General features: G+C 36.4%; 3 protein-coding genes across 4 annotated transcripts; 2 read left to right on the forward strand and 1 right to left on the reverse strand.

The window, feature by feature from the left end:
* The first annotated feature begins 301 nt into the window (after window positions 1-301).
* LOC108319005 (3'-5' exonuclease) lies at window positions 302-3,652 on the forward strand. Its single transcript, XM_017549999.2, has 6 exons — window positions 302-605; window positions 1,001-1,180; window positions 1,901-2,031; window positions 2,128-2,286; window positions 2,766-2,876; window positions 3,182-3,652. Exons 1-6 carry the CDS (start codon window positions 359-361, stop codon window positions 3,251-3,253), a joined length of 900 nt encoding a protein of 299 aa, XP_017405488.1. The 5' UTR covers window positions 302-358; the 3' UTR covers window positions 3,254-3,652.
* A 4,236-nt stretch (window positions 3,653-7,888) lies between these two features.
* On the forward strand, window positions 7,889-10,050 carry LOC108319070 (UDP-glucuronate 4-epimerase 6). The gene has a single exon (XM_017550091.2). It carries the CDS (start codon window positions 8,362-8,364, stop codon window positions 9,694-9,696), a length of 1,335 nt encoding a protein of 444 aa, XP_017405580.1. The 5' UTR covers window positions 7,889-8,361; the 3' UTR covers window positions 9,697-10,050.
* Window positions 10,051-13,206: 3,156 nt separating this feature from the next.
* Window positions 13,207-15,183, reverse strand: LOC108318986 (glycine-rich RNA-binding protein 4, mitochondrial). 2 transcript variants are annotated; one of them, XM_017549982.2, is made up of 5 exons: window positions 15,031-15,183; window positions 14,368-14,526; window positions 14,204-14,272; window positions 13,583-13,689; window positions 13,207-13,501 (listed from the first exon to the last, which is right to left on the reverse strand). In XM_017549982.2, exons 2-5 carry the CDS (start codon window positions 14,489-14,491, stop codon window positions 13,373-13,375), a joined length of 429 nt encoding a protein of 142 aa, XP_017405471.1. In that variant the 5' UTR covers window positions 14,492-14,526; window positions 15,031-15,183; the 3' UTR covers window positions 13,207-13,372. The 2 variants fall into 2 exon arrangements, with proteins under 2 accessions (XP_017405471.1, XP_052729029.1); XM_052873069.1 differs by lacking the exon at window positions 15,031-15,183 and adding an exon at window positions 14,844-14,967.
* Between the last annotated feature and the right edge of the window lie 155 nt (window positions 15,184-15,338).

The raw sequence follows: 15,338 nt of genomic DNA on the forward strand, positions 1-15,338 counted from the left end.
AAAGTCGAAACAAATATTCTATTTACTAGTTTAATATAACATAAATGTCAAAATTATTTGCAGTGTAATTAAACGGTTTGTGAGGACTAGGTTTCACACATACATTTCTATAGTTACGTGTTCTCATACTTTAGAAAATTAAAAAAAAAAAAATTTGGGTCACAGCGAAAAATTTTAAATTATATTTTGATATGTTTTATTAATTATTATATTTAGAAGGTATTAAAAAGCAAAAGTGAAATATATATTCATATAGAATAGTGTTATATATAATATTTTATTATGTTATTAAAAATAAAAGTTCCTTCTTTTCACCACATCTATTCTTTAATGTCTCTGAAGCGGGAAGAGATTTGAGATGAAGAAAGTGGCGGAGGAGGAGAGTGGTTTCACGCGCCTTGCCTCATTCGTCTGCGATTGTGAGCCTTTCACGGAGGAAGAGCTTGAAAGCATCGAAGCTTCTCTTTCCAACCCTAACAACAAACGACGGTTTGACGATCTCACTCCCCGCCGCAGTCCCCGCCGCAGTCCCCGCCGCCGTCGCTTGCCCGAATCGCTCATCGCACTTCAACACCCAAATATTTCTTCTTTATCCCCTCGTCCAGGTTCTTTACACTAATTCCTCATTTCGCCTTTTTATTGCGCCATACAACACCACATGAAAATATTTCTCCTCTTGTTTCATCGCATATTTTCCACATTCTTACCACCAAATGACACCTGTTCAAGCAATCCTATTTATCTCACTAATTTTGAAAACAACACATTAATTTTGAAATCAAAGTTAATTGAAGTATCTCCTACAAGCTAGTTATTTTCTCGATTTCTGCTTCCTCTAAGTCATGTCCGAGGAGGGCTTAATATTTATGATTCTGTTATATTGAATTGTAAATGCTTGAAAGAAATTTGGTTCTTGAAAACAGTTTATTAATCTGACTTTTAGGTGAATTTGTATTTGCATTGCCTCTTAAGTTTTCTATTCTTTTCTTATCTTGTGCAGGCTATTCAAGAATGAGATTATCTGCAATTAAGTTTAGTGGTCGAATTATGTACAGCAGGACTTTTGATTCTGTATATAAAGCTGCAGCAAAACTCTTACAAGCCCTGGACGAAAAAAATAGAGAGATTGTGCAATCTGCAATTGGATTTGACATTGAGTGGAAACCTTCCTTCACTAAAGGTTGTTTCAGCATCTTCTCCCTGTTTTTCAATAACTGCTGATTACGGCAAAAGCGATTTCCTGTTAGTGTTGAGTCTTCTGTTACAGTTGCTGCATTAAGTAATATTATTGAGGTGATTTAATAGTAATGCTAAATCACTCATTCTGAAACCGATTGGAGTGCAAAGGAAAAAGAGACGAGAAGAAAATAGGGGAAACGAAGTAATAGGTGTAACTAGTGATGCGATGGAGAAGAGACAAATAAGAAGAAAATATGATGAAATTGAGATGGAAGAGAAAGTGAGTGTATGGTGATTATTTTTTTTATCTGATATTAAGAGTTTTTACTGGTTTTGTATACAATAAATTATGCCGGTTGTTCTTCAACCAGTTTAGGTTTTTTAATCTGTATTTTGAAGAATAGAATGTTTTCAGGCTAGAATCAGATCATTGCTCAAATTTATAAAACTTTGAATGACTGTGTTGGGTTGCAAATTGTAATGTGGATGAAGGTAAAGACATGATTTGGTATCTGGGAGATTGAAGTTTTAATTCCGGCTAATTATTTGGATCCTTACTCCTAATAGTTTATTGATTAGCTTTTCTTCAAAGAGAGGAATTTCCTACTTTTGTGCAGAACAGTGTTTTCTTTTTTTCCTATAAAACATTAATTCTTGAAAAAAAGAAGAAAATTTTTCGCAACTTCAATTACTTACTCATTATTGTATAAAACTTTTATAGGCGTTCCACCCGGAAAGGTAGCAGTCATGCAGATATGTACTGACAGTAGTCATTGCCATGTTCTACATTTAATTCATTCTGGAATCCCTCCAAATTTGCAGCTTTTGCTTGAAGATCCCACAGTTCTGAAGGTTTTTATTTCTGTTAAACTGGATTTCTTGTTTTTTTCTTGTCTACGTCAACTAATCAATTATGTAAGTATTAATACAAAGTTTGGTGTGCGCAAGGTTGGAGTTGGGATTGATAGTGATGCTATGAAGGTTTTTAGAGATTATAAAATATCTGTCAAAGGTGTGATGGATCTTGCTTTCCATGCCAATCAGAAGCTTGGTGGTGATCACAAGTGGGGTCTTTCATCTTTGACTGAAAAACTTTTATCGAAACAGGTATGCTTCGAATCCAATTGTCTTAAATTAAAATGTTATTTATATTTTTTTGCCAGTTTTAATTACTAACTAGTAGTACTGAAAATAAATCTTTTCTTTCATTAAAGAAAACAATAACAAAAAATTTTAGCACGTGCCTTACTGCACTTTATGCAGTTTTTCCATCTTAATAGGATTTAGCTGTCCTGGTGTGAGAACACATCCAAAATAGAAAATACTAACGTGGATGCCATAAATAATAAGCTGTTTTTTTCTTGTTCATTTTGTGGTCACTAGTTTATTGTATCCCTACACTCACACAAAAATAGAGATAAGTTATATGTATTTTTCTATAATGGCTCGATCATTACCCCTTTTTAATTACATTTTCATTTTTTTATTTATGTTTCTCTTCTATGTTCATGGAGAGGGGGATGTGAATCGGTCAGTGAGATGTTTCAATCTGTGTGTGATATTTACGAATCTTGTTATTTTTGCAGCTGAAAAAGCCCAATAAAATAAGACTTGGAAATTGGGAGACTCCTGTTTTGTCAAAGGAGCAACTAGAGTACGCTGCTACCGATGCTTTTGTTTCTTGGTATCTTTATCAGGTACATACTATTCTTGAATAAACTTTTACAAAATTTTCTTATTTGAGAAAAAGTAAAACAAGTTAAATTTATCTCATAATATGAAATCAACTTATATACCTCGATTTTTTCGAAGCATAGAATATATTAAAGTTTACTTTATTTTACACCTTAGTTTCTTTTCATATTTGACTAAATAGTAAATACCACCCCCAACAGCTAATTGTTAGCCTTATTTTGATTTCAAATTCAAACTATTAACGTTCTTAGTCTTGTCTTCCATTTTATTGATACTTGATTTCAGGAATTGGTTTATTCTTTTGCAGGCAATTAAAGATCTCCCGGACGCCCAATTCACGGACAAAAGTGGCGAAGTTGATGGTCTACGGCAGGACTGACTACATCTTTGTTGTGTGTATTAAATTTAGTTTATATTAAATATTAAGTATTAAGTAGTAATTATTAATATTGTATTGCAATATTTATTTTCCTTCTCGGACACCCATAGGAAGGTGTACCCTTCAGCAGTTAAGATAAATAGACAGGATATGATGAGAAAAGATGCAGAGTATGTCAGCTGAGTGTATAAAATGTGGTGTTTATTAGGGATGTCAAAACGGCTCAACCTTGTCAAATTTTGGTGGCTGGATTGGAGTTTTTAATCCATCTTGCCTGATCCATCAAATTGTATTTCAGAACTGAGTTTTCCGGAATATTGTGCTCCAGAAAGAGCTCTTCGAAACATATAAAATGTGTTTCAGAAAGAACTTTTTGAAACGAGTGTTTTTTTTTTCTCATCTTCCTTTGCAATGGTTCTCTCTTTTCTTCTTCCTCTACAATCTAACCCAGCAATGATAATGGAAGCAACGATGGCAGAGGCCGTGACGCCAATGGTAGTGTGGTGCAGTAGTTAAGGGTATTTGAATCTGGCCTTGAGTCTTTTTCTGTCATTATCGGGTGCAGTTGGTAATTTTGCGGGGATGAAGGAAGCAATGGGCACTATTAAAACTAAAAGAACTAATTTTATTGAATAAGGTTTTGGTTTGAAAAGATAAAATAAATGTGCCAAACATGACTAGAAAATCTTCAAAATAAAACTGGTTTTTGTAATGAGTAAAAGGAAAGTTCTTGAGGTGTGTCAATACTTCTTATACTTACGATACAAACTTACATTTGGTATTATTCTTCTTTTTAAACTATATAAAGTCCAGTTTATCCTATAAATAACAATCACTACCAGAATAAAATATTACTAGAAAATATAAATAATTACATTGAGACTTAGATCCACCTAATAGGTTTTTTTTTGCTTGGTTCGGATTGGAGAATTGATCTGATTAATGTGGATGATAATTTTTTTAATAGATAAAACTTTAAGATAACCAGATTATTTTTGTGATAAAATAATTATATATAAAAAAAGAATGAATTCTTATATTTTGGTACATTCATGTAAAATTTAACGTGCGTTTTGCTTCTACATGTTTACTGTAGACACGGATGGGTTTGAAGGATGACATGCGATTATATTTGCGGATACGCGTTCCTCTGCGATGATGGAAGTTGAAATTCTCATCCTCGCTTGGGAATCCCTCAAAATTTACAGCTTTTGCTTGAAGATCCCTCAGTTCTGAAGGTTGCTATTTCTGTTAAACTGGATTTTTGTTCATGTTTTTTCTTTTGTCTACGTCAACTAATAAATTATTGTATAAGTATTAATAGAAAGTTTGATGGAGACGCTATGAAGGTTTTAAAGATTATAAAATATCTGTGAAAGGTTTGATGGATGTTTGTTTCGATGCAAGAAGCTTGGTGGTGATGACAAGTGGGGTCTTTCAACTGGGTTGGCTAACATGCAGAATCTAGTAAAAGGATTGTTGTATGAAGATGAAAAAAACAAGAGCTTTGTCATTTCTATGAACCGGTTTCTGAAATTATGCAGAAAGAAAGTTACAAGAGTAAAAGAAATATGATAAAACCTAAGAAAGGTATTTTTCCTTTATAAAATGTTGTTTGTTGGCATGTTAACTAATTTTGAAGGTGATGGCATGGCCCCAACCCAACTGTCCCCATGCATTCCTTTCAGCACCTCACTTCTTTTTTCTAACACGTGCTCTCGCTTTCAGATTACAAGGGCCTTTAATAATAATAATAATAATAATAATAATAAAAGGATGTGTTTGGCAGAATGGAAAGGAAAGACTCAGAAGGAGAAATTATATTTCACTTTTTTTCTTTCAAAAAACAAGAGCAAAATGGTATTGTGCTTGACGTTTTTCTGACTAAATAACTAGGAAAAAGTATGAGCTGAAAGAGATTCATTAGATTACATAGGCAGATTTTGAATATTATAATAAATAAAGGTTTGATTGATGAAAAAGGTTGAGGGTGAGGGTGAGCTGCCGACAGTGGAAAGATATGGTGTGATTGAGGAGTGAAGTATAATTAACAAACACACAAAACGACAACGCATTCATTCATCGTTTCTCTGGAAGCTGTCCATTGCTGCGAATGCCATTTTCATATATAAAATGAAATAAGAGGAAGAGCAAATTCCAAGCTCTCTTTCTAATATACCACTATTTTCTAGGCCTTTCCTTTTTTAATCAGTAAATGTACGTAATTATATATTGAAAAAAAAGTCAAGATATTAACCCATCTAATCCAACTCCACTTCACATTAATTAATTTACTAATGGTCGTGCCATTCAGCTGATAAACCTGTTCTTTTTCTTCCGTTTTCTGTTGCATGTTGCATTACAATGTTCTTTCTTTCTTTCTTGACACACAGAAAGAGCCAGCTGCTGAAAGATGATTCGAGTTTTACATAAAACTCTGTAGCTTTTGTGACTTGAGTAAAGTTCCATTCTTCATTTTTAACAATAAAACTAACTCTATTCACTGTTTACATTTTCTGATCTTTAAAAAAAGTTGTTTCACACGTAAAAGATGTCCTTATCTTCAAATTTTTTAACATATCCCATGAGCTTTATCTTCGGTTGCGTGTTTTGTGGGTAACTTATTTTCTGTATTTCTAGCATATATTTTTGGACAGTGTTGATTTTTAGAATTTGTTTTGCACATAATATAAAGGTGTTTTTTCCTGGTGAGTTAAAGAATGAAACAGTGTAATGTTTTGTTTTTGGTAGTGATTAGTGTGCTGTGAAGGTACGCAATTAATATGTACATACATAAGTACTGGTATTGGCATGTGACAGGGAGAATATATAGATATAGGTGTGAAGGAATAAAGAAGAGAAATGCTCCATTTTATGACTTAGGAACCTTCTTCTGCATTTCCTTTCCTTTCTTCTGCCCCACATTTCATCATCCTCTTCTCCTTTTCAAACACCCACTTCTCAAATTTGTTTTATAAATTCACAGTATTATGTGCTGTTTGCTTTTTTCATAATGTTTTCATATTTCTACTTTTGACTTTCTCCGTATTTATGCTGTATTTTTTCTCCCTCAAAACAAGTTGTATACATTTTTCTTTAAACTTTATACGTACAAGAAATTCCTTTAGATCTTGCTCAATAATTGACAAAATGGTTTGATCTTTCTCGTGGAGTTTGTTGGGATCTGGAAAGTTGCCTCCATAATTATTACTATGATACAAATTTGAGAGAGAAATATTCACAATATTGGCCAAACACCAGAACATAAACCACGTCCCAAACATCTTATCATGCAAGTAGTTTCAATATAAGTATCATAAGGGTTAATGATTTTATCGCATGCCACATCCTATGATTTATTTTATGATATCTTTTTATACGATAAATAAGCTGTTTTCGTATTCTATTCCTTAACAAACACCTGTCTATGTAGTAAAAATGAACACTTTCAAATTTTCTGACTACTTATTTAAAGTGTGTTCGGTTACGTATTTATTCTTCTGTCTTCTCATTCTGATCTGATATGTTTCTTCCACCATCTCAAAGTTGTGTTTATGGGACTGTATTATAATTCAATCGACAAATCTGATATGTTCGGTTACGTATTTATCCTATTATTATATAAAAATCATAACATTTTATAATCTTAACCGTGATTATCATATAGAAAAAAAAGTTAATAGATGTTAGTATTATTGAAGTAATATATATGATTTGTGAAAAATTAATTGAGTATTTGGCAGACATAAATGATAATGGGTGCAATTAAGATAATGTATGGAGAATGTTGAAGTACATAGGAATAGAGTTAACAGTGACGACAGTGAGAAAAGGAATGCAGTCACATTTAAAGTCAAATCTTTCTGTCAAACTAAACGTTGGGCCGGAGGTAGTTGTTGTCATCATGTGTGAAAAACTACGTAATTTGTCCAGCTATCAATTAACACACTCTAAATCAAAATTAATTTCTTAACATTTTAGATTTATAATTGTTCCCTTTATTTATTACTCTTGTTCCAGGGATTGCATGTGTATTATTAACACACTCGGGCCCACCGGAAAAGGTACTGGAAACCGTTTATCTTGCTCTGTACCAATTATTATTCGTCAACTTTTTTCCTGACATAATTATTTATGGATAAACTTAAAAAGCAGAAAGAGAGTGTTGCAAATTACGGAGAGTGGTAAGAAAGAGTGTTGTTGGTATTAAATGTGGTAGTACAATACAGAGGCAGTACAAAAATACAAAAATACAAAAATGAATGAAAATTTTGTTTTAACAGCAAAAACATGTTTATTTAATGCAAGTGGTGCTCCATGGGCAATTAATTAGACATGGACCTGCTGCATGGAATCGACTGACATTGCCTTATGCCTAATGGATGGAAGAAGAGAAGAAGAGAAGAACCCAATATTTTTTACTTATAGAGCCGACCAAGGCCATTCTCATCCTTAATTTACATCAACGTTGATTAGATCGGCAAGTTTAAGATAAGGGGGAAATTTATTATAAACTTTTTCTTTAATTACAGCATTTAACGCGGTGTCTGAAAGAAAAGGGTTAAATAAACAGTAAGTATATAAGGACAAAGATGAATATGAAAGCGGTAGTAGTCTAACGCTGTCGGTGCCTAATTAATGTGGACTCAATTATGTCGACGAGAGAGTGTGGTATGGTATTAACAGACCTTGTGGTATTAAAGATTAAATTAGATTTTAATTGATTTATTTTAAAAATAATAGGAAAATGGAGATGGTAAATGGCCTAAAAGAGGAGAAGAGTTGACATGGTAGCACGTGGAGAGCACATGGTGGGGAGTATTTGGTGATCCATGACTGACTGACAAATGTGAAGAAGGGCTAAGTAGGAGAATAGAATAGTTTTGATGAGAGTGTGATAGTAAGTAAGAAGGAAGGAAGGAAGTGGTGCTATCCAACCAACACCAACCTGTATTTTCTCTCTCTCTCTCTCTCTCCTTTGCCTTTATATCAACCTTTTTCCTATCTTTCAAGCTTCAGGGCTCACCTCGCATCGGCTCTCTCTCAGTCAGACACAAACACAAACAGATAACAAGCATTCGGAGTTACCTTACTTCTCTTCTCTCTCGATGGATCGAATGGTTTCTCCGCCGGACACCAGCAAGAGCATAAAGCTGGAGAGATACAACAGCTACATCAGGAGAGTCAACAGCACCAAGCTGCTCAACGCCTCTTCCAAGCTCCTCTTCCGCGCCACCCTACTCGTCGCCCTCATCCTCGTATTCCTCTTCACCTTCAACTACCCTCCCCTCGCCGACACCACCCACCGCCATCTCCACGCCCACTCCCACTTCCTCTCCTCCGCATTCGGCGCCTGGGAGAAGCAGGTGCGCCACTCCTCCACTCCTCGCCGGCCCAACGGCCTCACCGTCCTCGTCACCGGGGCGGCGGGCTTCGTCGGCAGCCACTGCTCCCTCGCCCTTAAAAGACGGGGGGACGGGGTGCTGGGTCTCGATAACTTCAACTCCTACTACGACCCCTCCTTGAAGCGCGCCCGCCAAGCAATGCTGGCCAAGCACCAGGTGTTCATCGTGGAAGGTGACCTCAACGACACGCCCTTGCTCCGGAAGCTATTCGACGTCGTCGCTTTCACCCACGTCCTCCACCTTGCCGCCCAGGCCGGCGTCCGCTACGCCATGCAGAACCCCCAGTCCTACATCACCGCCAACATTGCGGGCTTCGTCAACCTTCTCGAAGTTTCCAAATCCGCCAACCCCCAACCCTCCATAGTCTGGGCTTCCTCCAGCTCCGTCTACGGCCTCAACACTCAGAACCCCTTTTCGGAGCTCCACCGGACCGACCAACCCGCCAGCCTCTACGCCGCCACCAAGAAAGCCGGGGAGGAAATCGCCCACACCTACAACCACATTTACGGCCTCTCCCTCACAGGCCTCCGCTTCTTCACGGTGTACGGCCCCTGGGGGAGACCCGACATGGCCTACTTTTTCTTCACCAAAGACATCCTCCAGGGGAAGACCATCGACGTGTACGAGACGCAGGACGGGAAGCAGGTGGCTCGTGACTTCACCTACATCGACGATATCGTGAAGGGGTGCCTCGGGGCTCTGGACACCGCCGAGAAGAGCACCGGGAGCGGTGGGAAGAAGCGTGGGCCAGCCCAGTTGAGGATTTACAATCTGGGCAACACCTCCCCGGTTCCGGTGGGGAACTTGGTCTCGATTCTTGAAGGGTTGCTGAACACCAAAGCCAAAAAACACGTGATCAAGATGCCTTCGAACGGCGACGTCCCCTACACACACGCCAATGTGAGCCTGGCCTTCCGCGATTTCTCTTACAAACCCACCACCGATCTCCCCACCGGTCTCCGGAAGTTCGTGAAATGGTACGTCGGTTATTACGGACCCCACCTGAGGCCCAAAAGGGAATCTCTTCTTGACAACTGATGCCTTGGCCACGTCATCATCTCCATCTCCATCTTCATCTTCCTTAATTATTGCTGTCATTCTTTTTTGTTAATTATTTTCCGTGGACCCAAATGTTGGTGTGGCAACTATACACATATAAATATCTGATGGTATAGATGAAAGACATAAATGTGAAGGAAAGGAACACAAAGCAAGTGTCTTACTGTATGTATGTATGTATTGTGTAGATCTGTATCCAAAGCTAAACCAAAAGAGAACGAGGGTTGTAATAATGGCTGGTGGGGTCTGCCACAAAGGTTGCAGATCTCTCCCCTTCTTTATCCATATATTTTCATTTCACACCTTTAATTTACTTACCTCTTTCTTTCGCAACCCTTTCTTCTTATTTTTCAAGTCTTTTTCCTACCATATACATATGTTTACCTGCATTTAGTACACCCATAATTTTTACTGTTTCATCCTTCTTCCTCCACATACGCCTTGTTAAATTCAACACTAACATGTTTCTTTTTCCAAGTAGTTAAACATCTGTTCTTCTGATTTAAATTTTAGTTAAGAAGTAACTGTGACTACGTGACATTATCATAGTTCTTTTCTGGTTATAACCAAGTATTTCGTAAAAAAGAACAACATTTCTTAATATAAGTACAATTGTCATTCTCAAGTTGTAAAGTTGTAAAGTTCTTTATTCCCAGGTCCCAATCCAAAGAGGCATTGTGGGCACCGAGCACATTTCACTTCTTTCTTTATTTCTCCCTAACAATAAGGATACAATACTGGAATTTACTGTTTATAAACAAATACCGTAATTTAGGTACACCTTTTATAAGAGAACGCGTTTTAGTTGTGTTACTACAAAGACACAGGTTAAAAACTTGCGGCTTAAAAAAAGGAGCATAATTATTGCAAGCTCCGTACGCCTTTTGGTTGTGTTTGGCCACTAAGTCAAGATTTTGAGAATCCAATTAAGTAATTATGATTCCCTCTGTCCTTTGATTCTATGTTTGCTGCTTATTTACTAATTATTTTCATCTACATTAATGCTATTCTAGTAAACTGTTTAGAGCTTATGAGAGTGAAGTTGGTGTAACTTTAACCCAAACCTAAAAGTAAACAATTCACATGTTCAAATTTCCACCATTAATTAGTTGCAGCACACTAAAGACTTATGTGTGTGAGTGTGTCACAAGCTTCTTGTCTTGTAGAACTTTAAATCGGATGGTGTGTGCATTCACTGCACACGGCGATTGCCTCTTGAGAAATGGAACAATTATGTATGCAATGTTTGACCAAATGGAAGAAGAAAAGATTTTTGTGTAGAAATGGGATAATTTGAATGGTAGGGAAGACCAATACGCGTAGACTGCAACCTCGTTTAATATTCTTCCTGTTACTGCCAATGCCAACTCACTCTATCACCTCATTTCTCACGTGTAATCATTTCATAAAGCTAATGCTAACTTAACTAAATCCCTGCATTCCTCCATTCTTAGATCAAACATGATATACCTATAGAATTGGTGAGCTTCAAGTTAGGGAAGGATCAACTGAGAGATATTGTCATACAAATGAAAGAGTCAAGAATTTATGTCTCTTTGTATTAGATCTGATCTAGTTGACAACCCATGTCTTCAAATCGTGTTCTGTTAAATATAATATGATTTACGTTTCCAAAGCTTGGAACCTTTTTTTCCGAATAAATCAAAAGAGATAGAGATTAGACATGGTGTCTACGATACTTATCTAACAGAGTTGACCACCGGAGTCTTCAAATTCTCATTAAACTAATAATGTTTTTCATTTGTTTAAAGTGTGAAAATTCTACACCGACAGTCCATGCCTACTACATTTTTAAAATAAATCTGTATCAAAATTTGGGATTAAGCGTTTATCATGATCCAACATGAAGATAGTTAAAATTGATTTTATGGAAGGAAAAAGCATGGTTTTGTTATTTTTATTTTATTCTGAAATTAAAAGGAAAATGGTTTAACAATGGCATGATCCTGCTAGAAGGCAGGAATAGAGGGACAGAGAAATGGTCTGTCTATACAGTTAATGTCAACGGAATGTTTCTTCTTTCTGTTATTTTAATGTGTAAGAGTAAGGGGACCAATTAGCAGAAAAGTCAGGAATAGTTTACCTTCATAATATATAAGTTTGAAAGTTTGCAAAGATACCAAACTTGGTTGCACAATGCATGCATGACCTATGCACACTATATTTTCTATGAATATCATCACTAGATAAAACAAAAGTCGCGAATTTGGTTTTGATTAAATTTAAAAGAATAACTGTTTCCCTTATTGTTTTTGAATTATAAAGTAATAAAAGTGCTATATTGTGAAATCATGAGCTAGTGTCACACAACCTTAGACAAAAGATGTGATGAAGAGGGTGTTTGAACTGCAAACCAAGAGAAAAAAATGTGTTGGGTTTGTATGGTTGTGATGTAATGTTGATAGAAGAGGACAAATGTTGCAATTGAGAGGGAGAAAGACACTCCACCATCAATGTTGTGCAAGTGCTATTTCAGCGAAAAAATTGACGTGATCCATATCTTTTCTTAACGCATAACAGAACAATAACAACAGGGACATAAGCACATGCACCCCACCTTATGGTCACCGACACTCACTGCACATTCCATCCACGAAAATTATTTTATCACAAAATATTTAAAAAGCTCTTCGTAGAAACTTTATTCAACTTCATACAAATTGTGAACTAAAAACTTATTAAAAAATTACTCCAAGTGCTTTTATTAAATTTGCTAATGAATTTTATAATATTTTTTTCAAGGAAGTTGTATTAACGTTTTCTTGAAAAATGTGTTAATAAATCCATTTGGTAATTAATGGGCGTTTTGCCTTCAAAGGTAGAAAACTAAGTCACCATGTCACATAACATCATAGTAGTAAACGTTTGGTATATTATTATTTGCGCTTCAATATTCAGGAATGAAAACTAAAATTTTAATTTTAATATTATTCAAAGCGTATCAAAATTCTCTCTACTTCTATTTCCTCACATTCCAGTATTCGTCCCCAACATATAATTGCAAAACATGCCAAATTGCAAAGCCACGCCTGACTGAAATTTCTCTATATTTATACGGAAAACATCCTTATTTCACGTACTTGTTTTGTCGTTCAAAACTTATCAATATTACAAATATTACCATTATCCTTCCACAACCAATCACATCTACAATACTCATACACTCCGTTTAGCAGTAGATACTACATTAATAAGGGACTAATTTTATTACCATGTACAACAAATACTCACAATGCACACTCAATTGCATCAGCTCCTATTTCCACTAGATAAAACTCTATTAACTTATAAAACCACCATTTTATGAAAAGTGATTAAGAAAACAGCATCTATTGATACGCTACCACACAAATAATAATAATTGGACAGTAACGCTCCAGAAGATCAATATTAGAATTTTAATGCCCTCGGGTGGGCTCGGTGATTTTTAAGGCCCAAATAAATGAACCCATAATTGAAAACTAATCAGAAATCCAACCAACACACATTCTATAAAAGTCGTTAGAATAACGTAACCAAGAAATGTTACCGAAGAAAACACGGCATTCCACTAGCTACCTTAATCGAAGTTTTAGGAATAAACATTAAATCTCAAAACTAAGCACGAGCACCAGAAAATTTAGAATATATTGGATCACCAACCACCACCGCCATTACGAGGTGCATAACCACCACCACCAAAACCACCACCACCACCACCAGGTCGTGGTCCAGAAGATCTATCAGTTGCATAAGATACCCTAATGTTTCGCCCATTTAGATCCTAAAGAGCCACCATAGCAAGTCAGTCAACTAACAACGACTATGACAACAGAGCTAAATATAAACAGAAGAGCATTCTTACCTGCCCGTCCATTGCAGACAGTGCCGTAGTTGCAGACTCATCACTGGAGAAGTTGACAAATCCAAATCCCCTTGATCTTCCGGTGTCTCTATCAGTTATAACCCTTGCTGTGAAACAGAACCAGCAAGTATAGGTAAGCCAGAACCAAAAATATGATGGGGCTGACATTTTTTTAGTGCTGGCAAGAAATCTGACCGGTTAACTTTTCTAATGTTTTATTCCAATTTCGCAAATAACCAAACCAGTAAATTTTCTCTTGAATACACTGGCACCAAAATATTCTCTTAGCCATTTTTACAATTAAATTACAAATGCTATGCAGCTTTCAGTACACAGGTGATATGCCCAGACACAATGGCATTCTGCAACATACTCCAGCTGCCAATAAAAATCTAACGGTGCATCAATTGTCAATAAAAGATAGCAAAAATTGCAGAAGGCTGAAACTCTGCTGCTGCAAGTTCAGCAATGCCATTGTGCTATACCGACAGCTAATAACGACTATGCATGTTATAACGAAACCGACTACAGCTAGACAACATATAGCAATCCCATGCTAACAGGTGAATCCATTGCTAAATGGGACCACAAGATAACAATAACGAAAGAAGCCGAACTCACCCTCAACCACGTCTCCAAAACTAGCAAATGCGTCCTTAAGAGACTGGTCATCAACTCCGTACGAAAGGCCTAAATTATCAAAATACCAAACCAATAAAAACATAAAATTAGCATCAACATACGTGGTTTGTATCCATCACAATCATTGCAACAAATGTCAATACCTCCAATGAAAAGCTTGCTTGAAGACATGCAGCGAATATAATTAAGCATGGATGCAACAGGTGCTTGTGTGCTGCGAGCAGCACCCTGCCTCAAGACATTTCCAACCGTAGTAGAAAACGCCATTATGACTGCTGCCTAAACTTGGAGTAACTGAGTTCCTGAAACCAACAATAAGACCAGTAAGGTGACGATCGCTAGAATAAAAATACATGATCATGGTAACCACAACACAACAACCGAATAAAAAAAATTCTAAAAGGTTATATAGACCTCACTTCTCAAAATACAACACAGCTTTTGTGGTCTCGTTTAAGGCATTATAATCTCCATATGGCAAACGCAGAAAAGACAAACGCAACCAAAACAGAAATCTTAACAAAAGTAGTGATGACAGAGCATCTATTATTCTCAGTGACCAAGTAGCATGAAAGTTGGTAAATGCATCAACCAAAAATTCAAATAAGCATATTGGCACCTGAACGGCAGTGGGAAACCCGAAAAACGAATGAAAAGCCCGTGACCCCCCAAAACTCCAAGGAAACGATCAATACGAATGAACAAAAATTAGGGAAATGAGAAAATAACAGAGAAGCGAGTGAGATAAATGCATAAAAATTATAGGGTTTGAGGTAAAATAGGGAAAGAACGAAGAAGAAAAATACCGAATGGAAGAGGGAAGAGCAATGCGGCTCGCTAGGGTTTAAGCTGAAATATCAGAGAGAAGTGGCTACAAAAATATCTCCTTCTTTATAGACAGAGTGAAGGGTAGTACAGTCCAGAATCAATCCTCTGCATCTAACTCTACTTTTTTAAAACTACAACCGCTTCCTATTGCTATACTTTCGTTTCTTTTTCTTCCTTCACTTTCATCATTAACGCCTTTACTTTCGGGACCCTATCTTAGTTTTCTGAACCAGCACACTACCAAATCATTTCACCGTTAGCAAACAAATACACTGAGTAAAGTCAA

The sequence above is a fragment of the Vigna angularis genome, chromosome 2 (assembly GCF_016808095.1).
Source record: "Vigna angularis cultivar LongXiaoDou No.4 chromosome 2, ASM1680809v1, whole genome shotgun sequence".
Taxonomy (NCBI): Eukaryota; Viridiplantae; Streptophyta; class Magnoliopsida; order Fabales; family Fabaceae; genus Vigna; species Vigna angularis.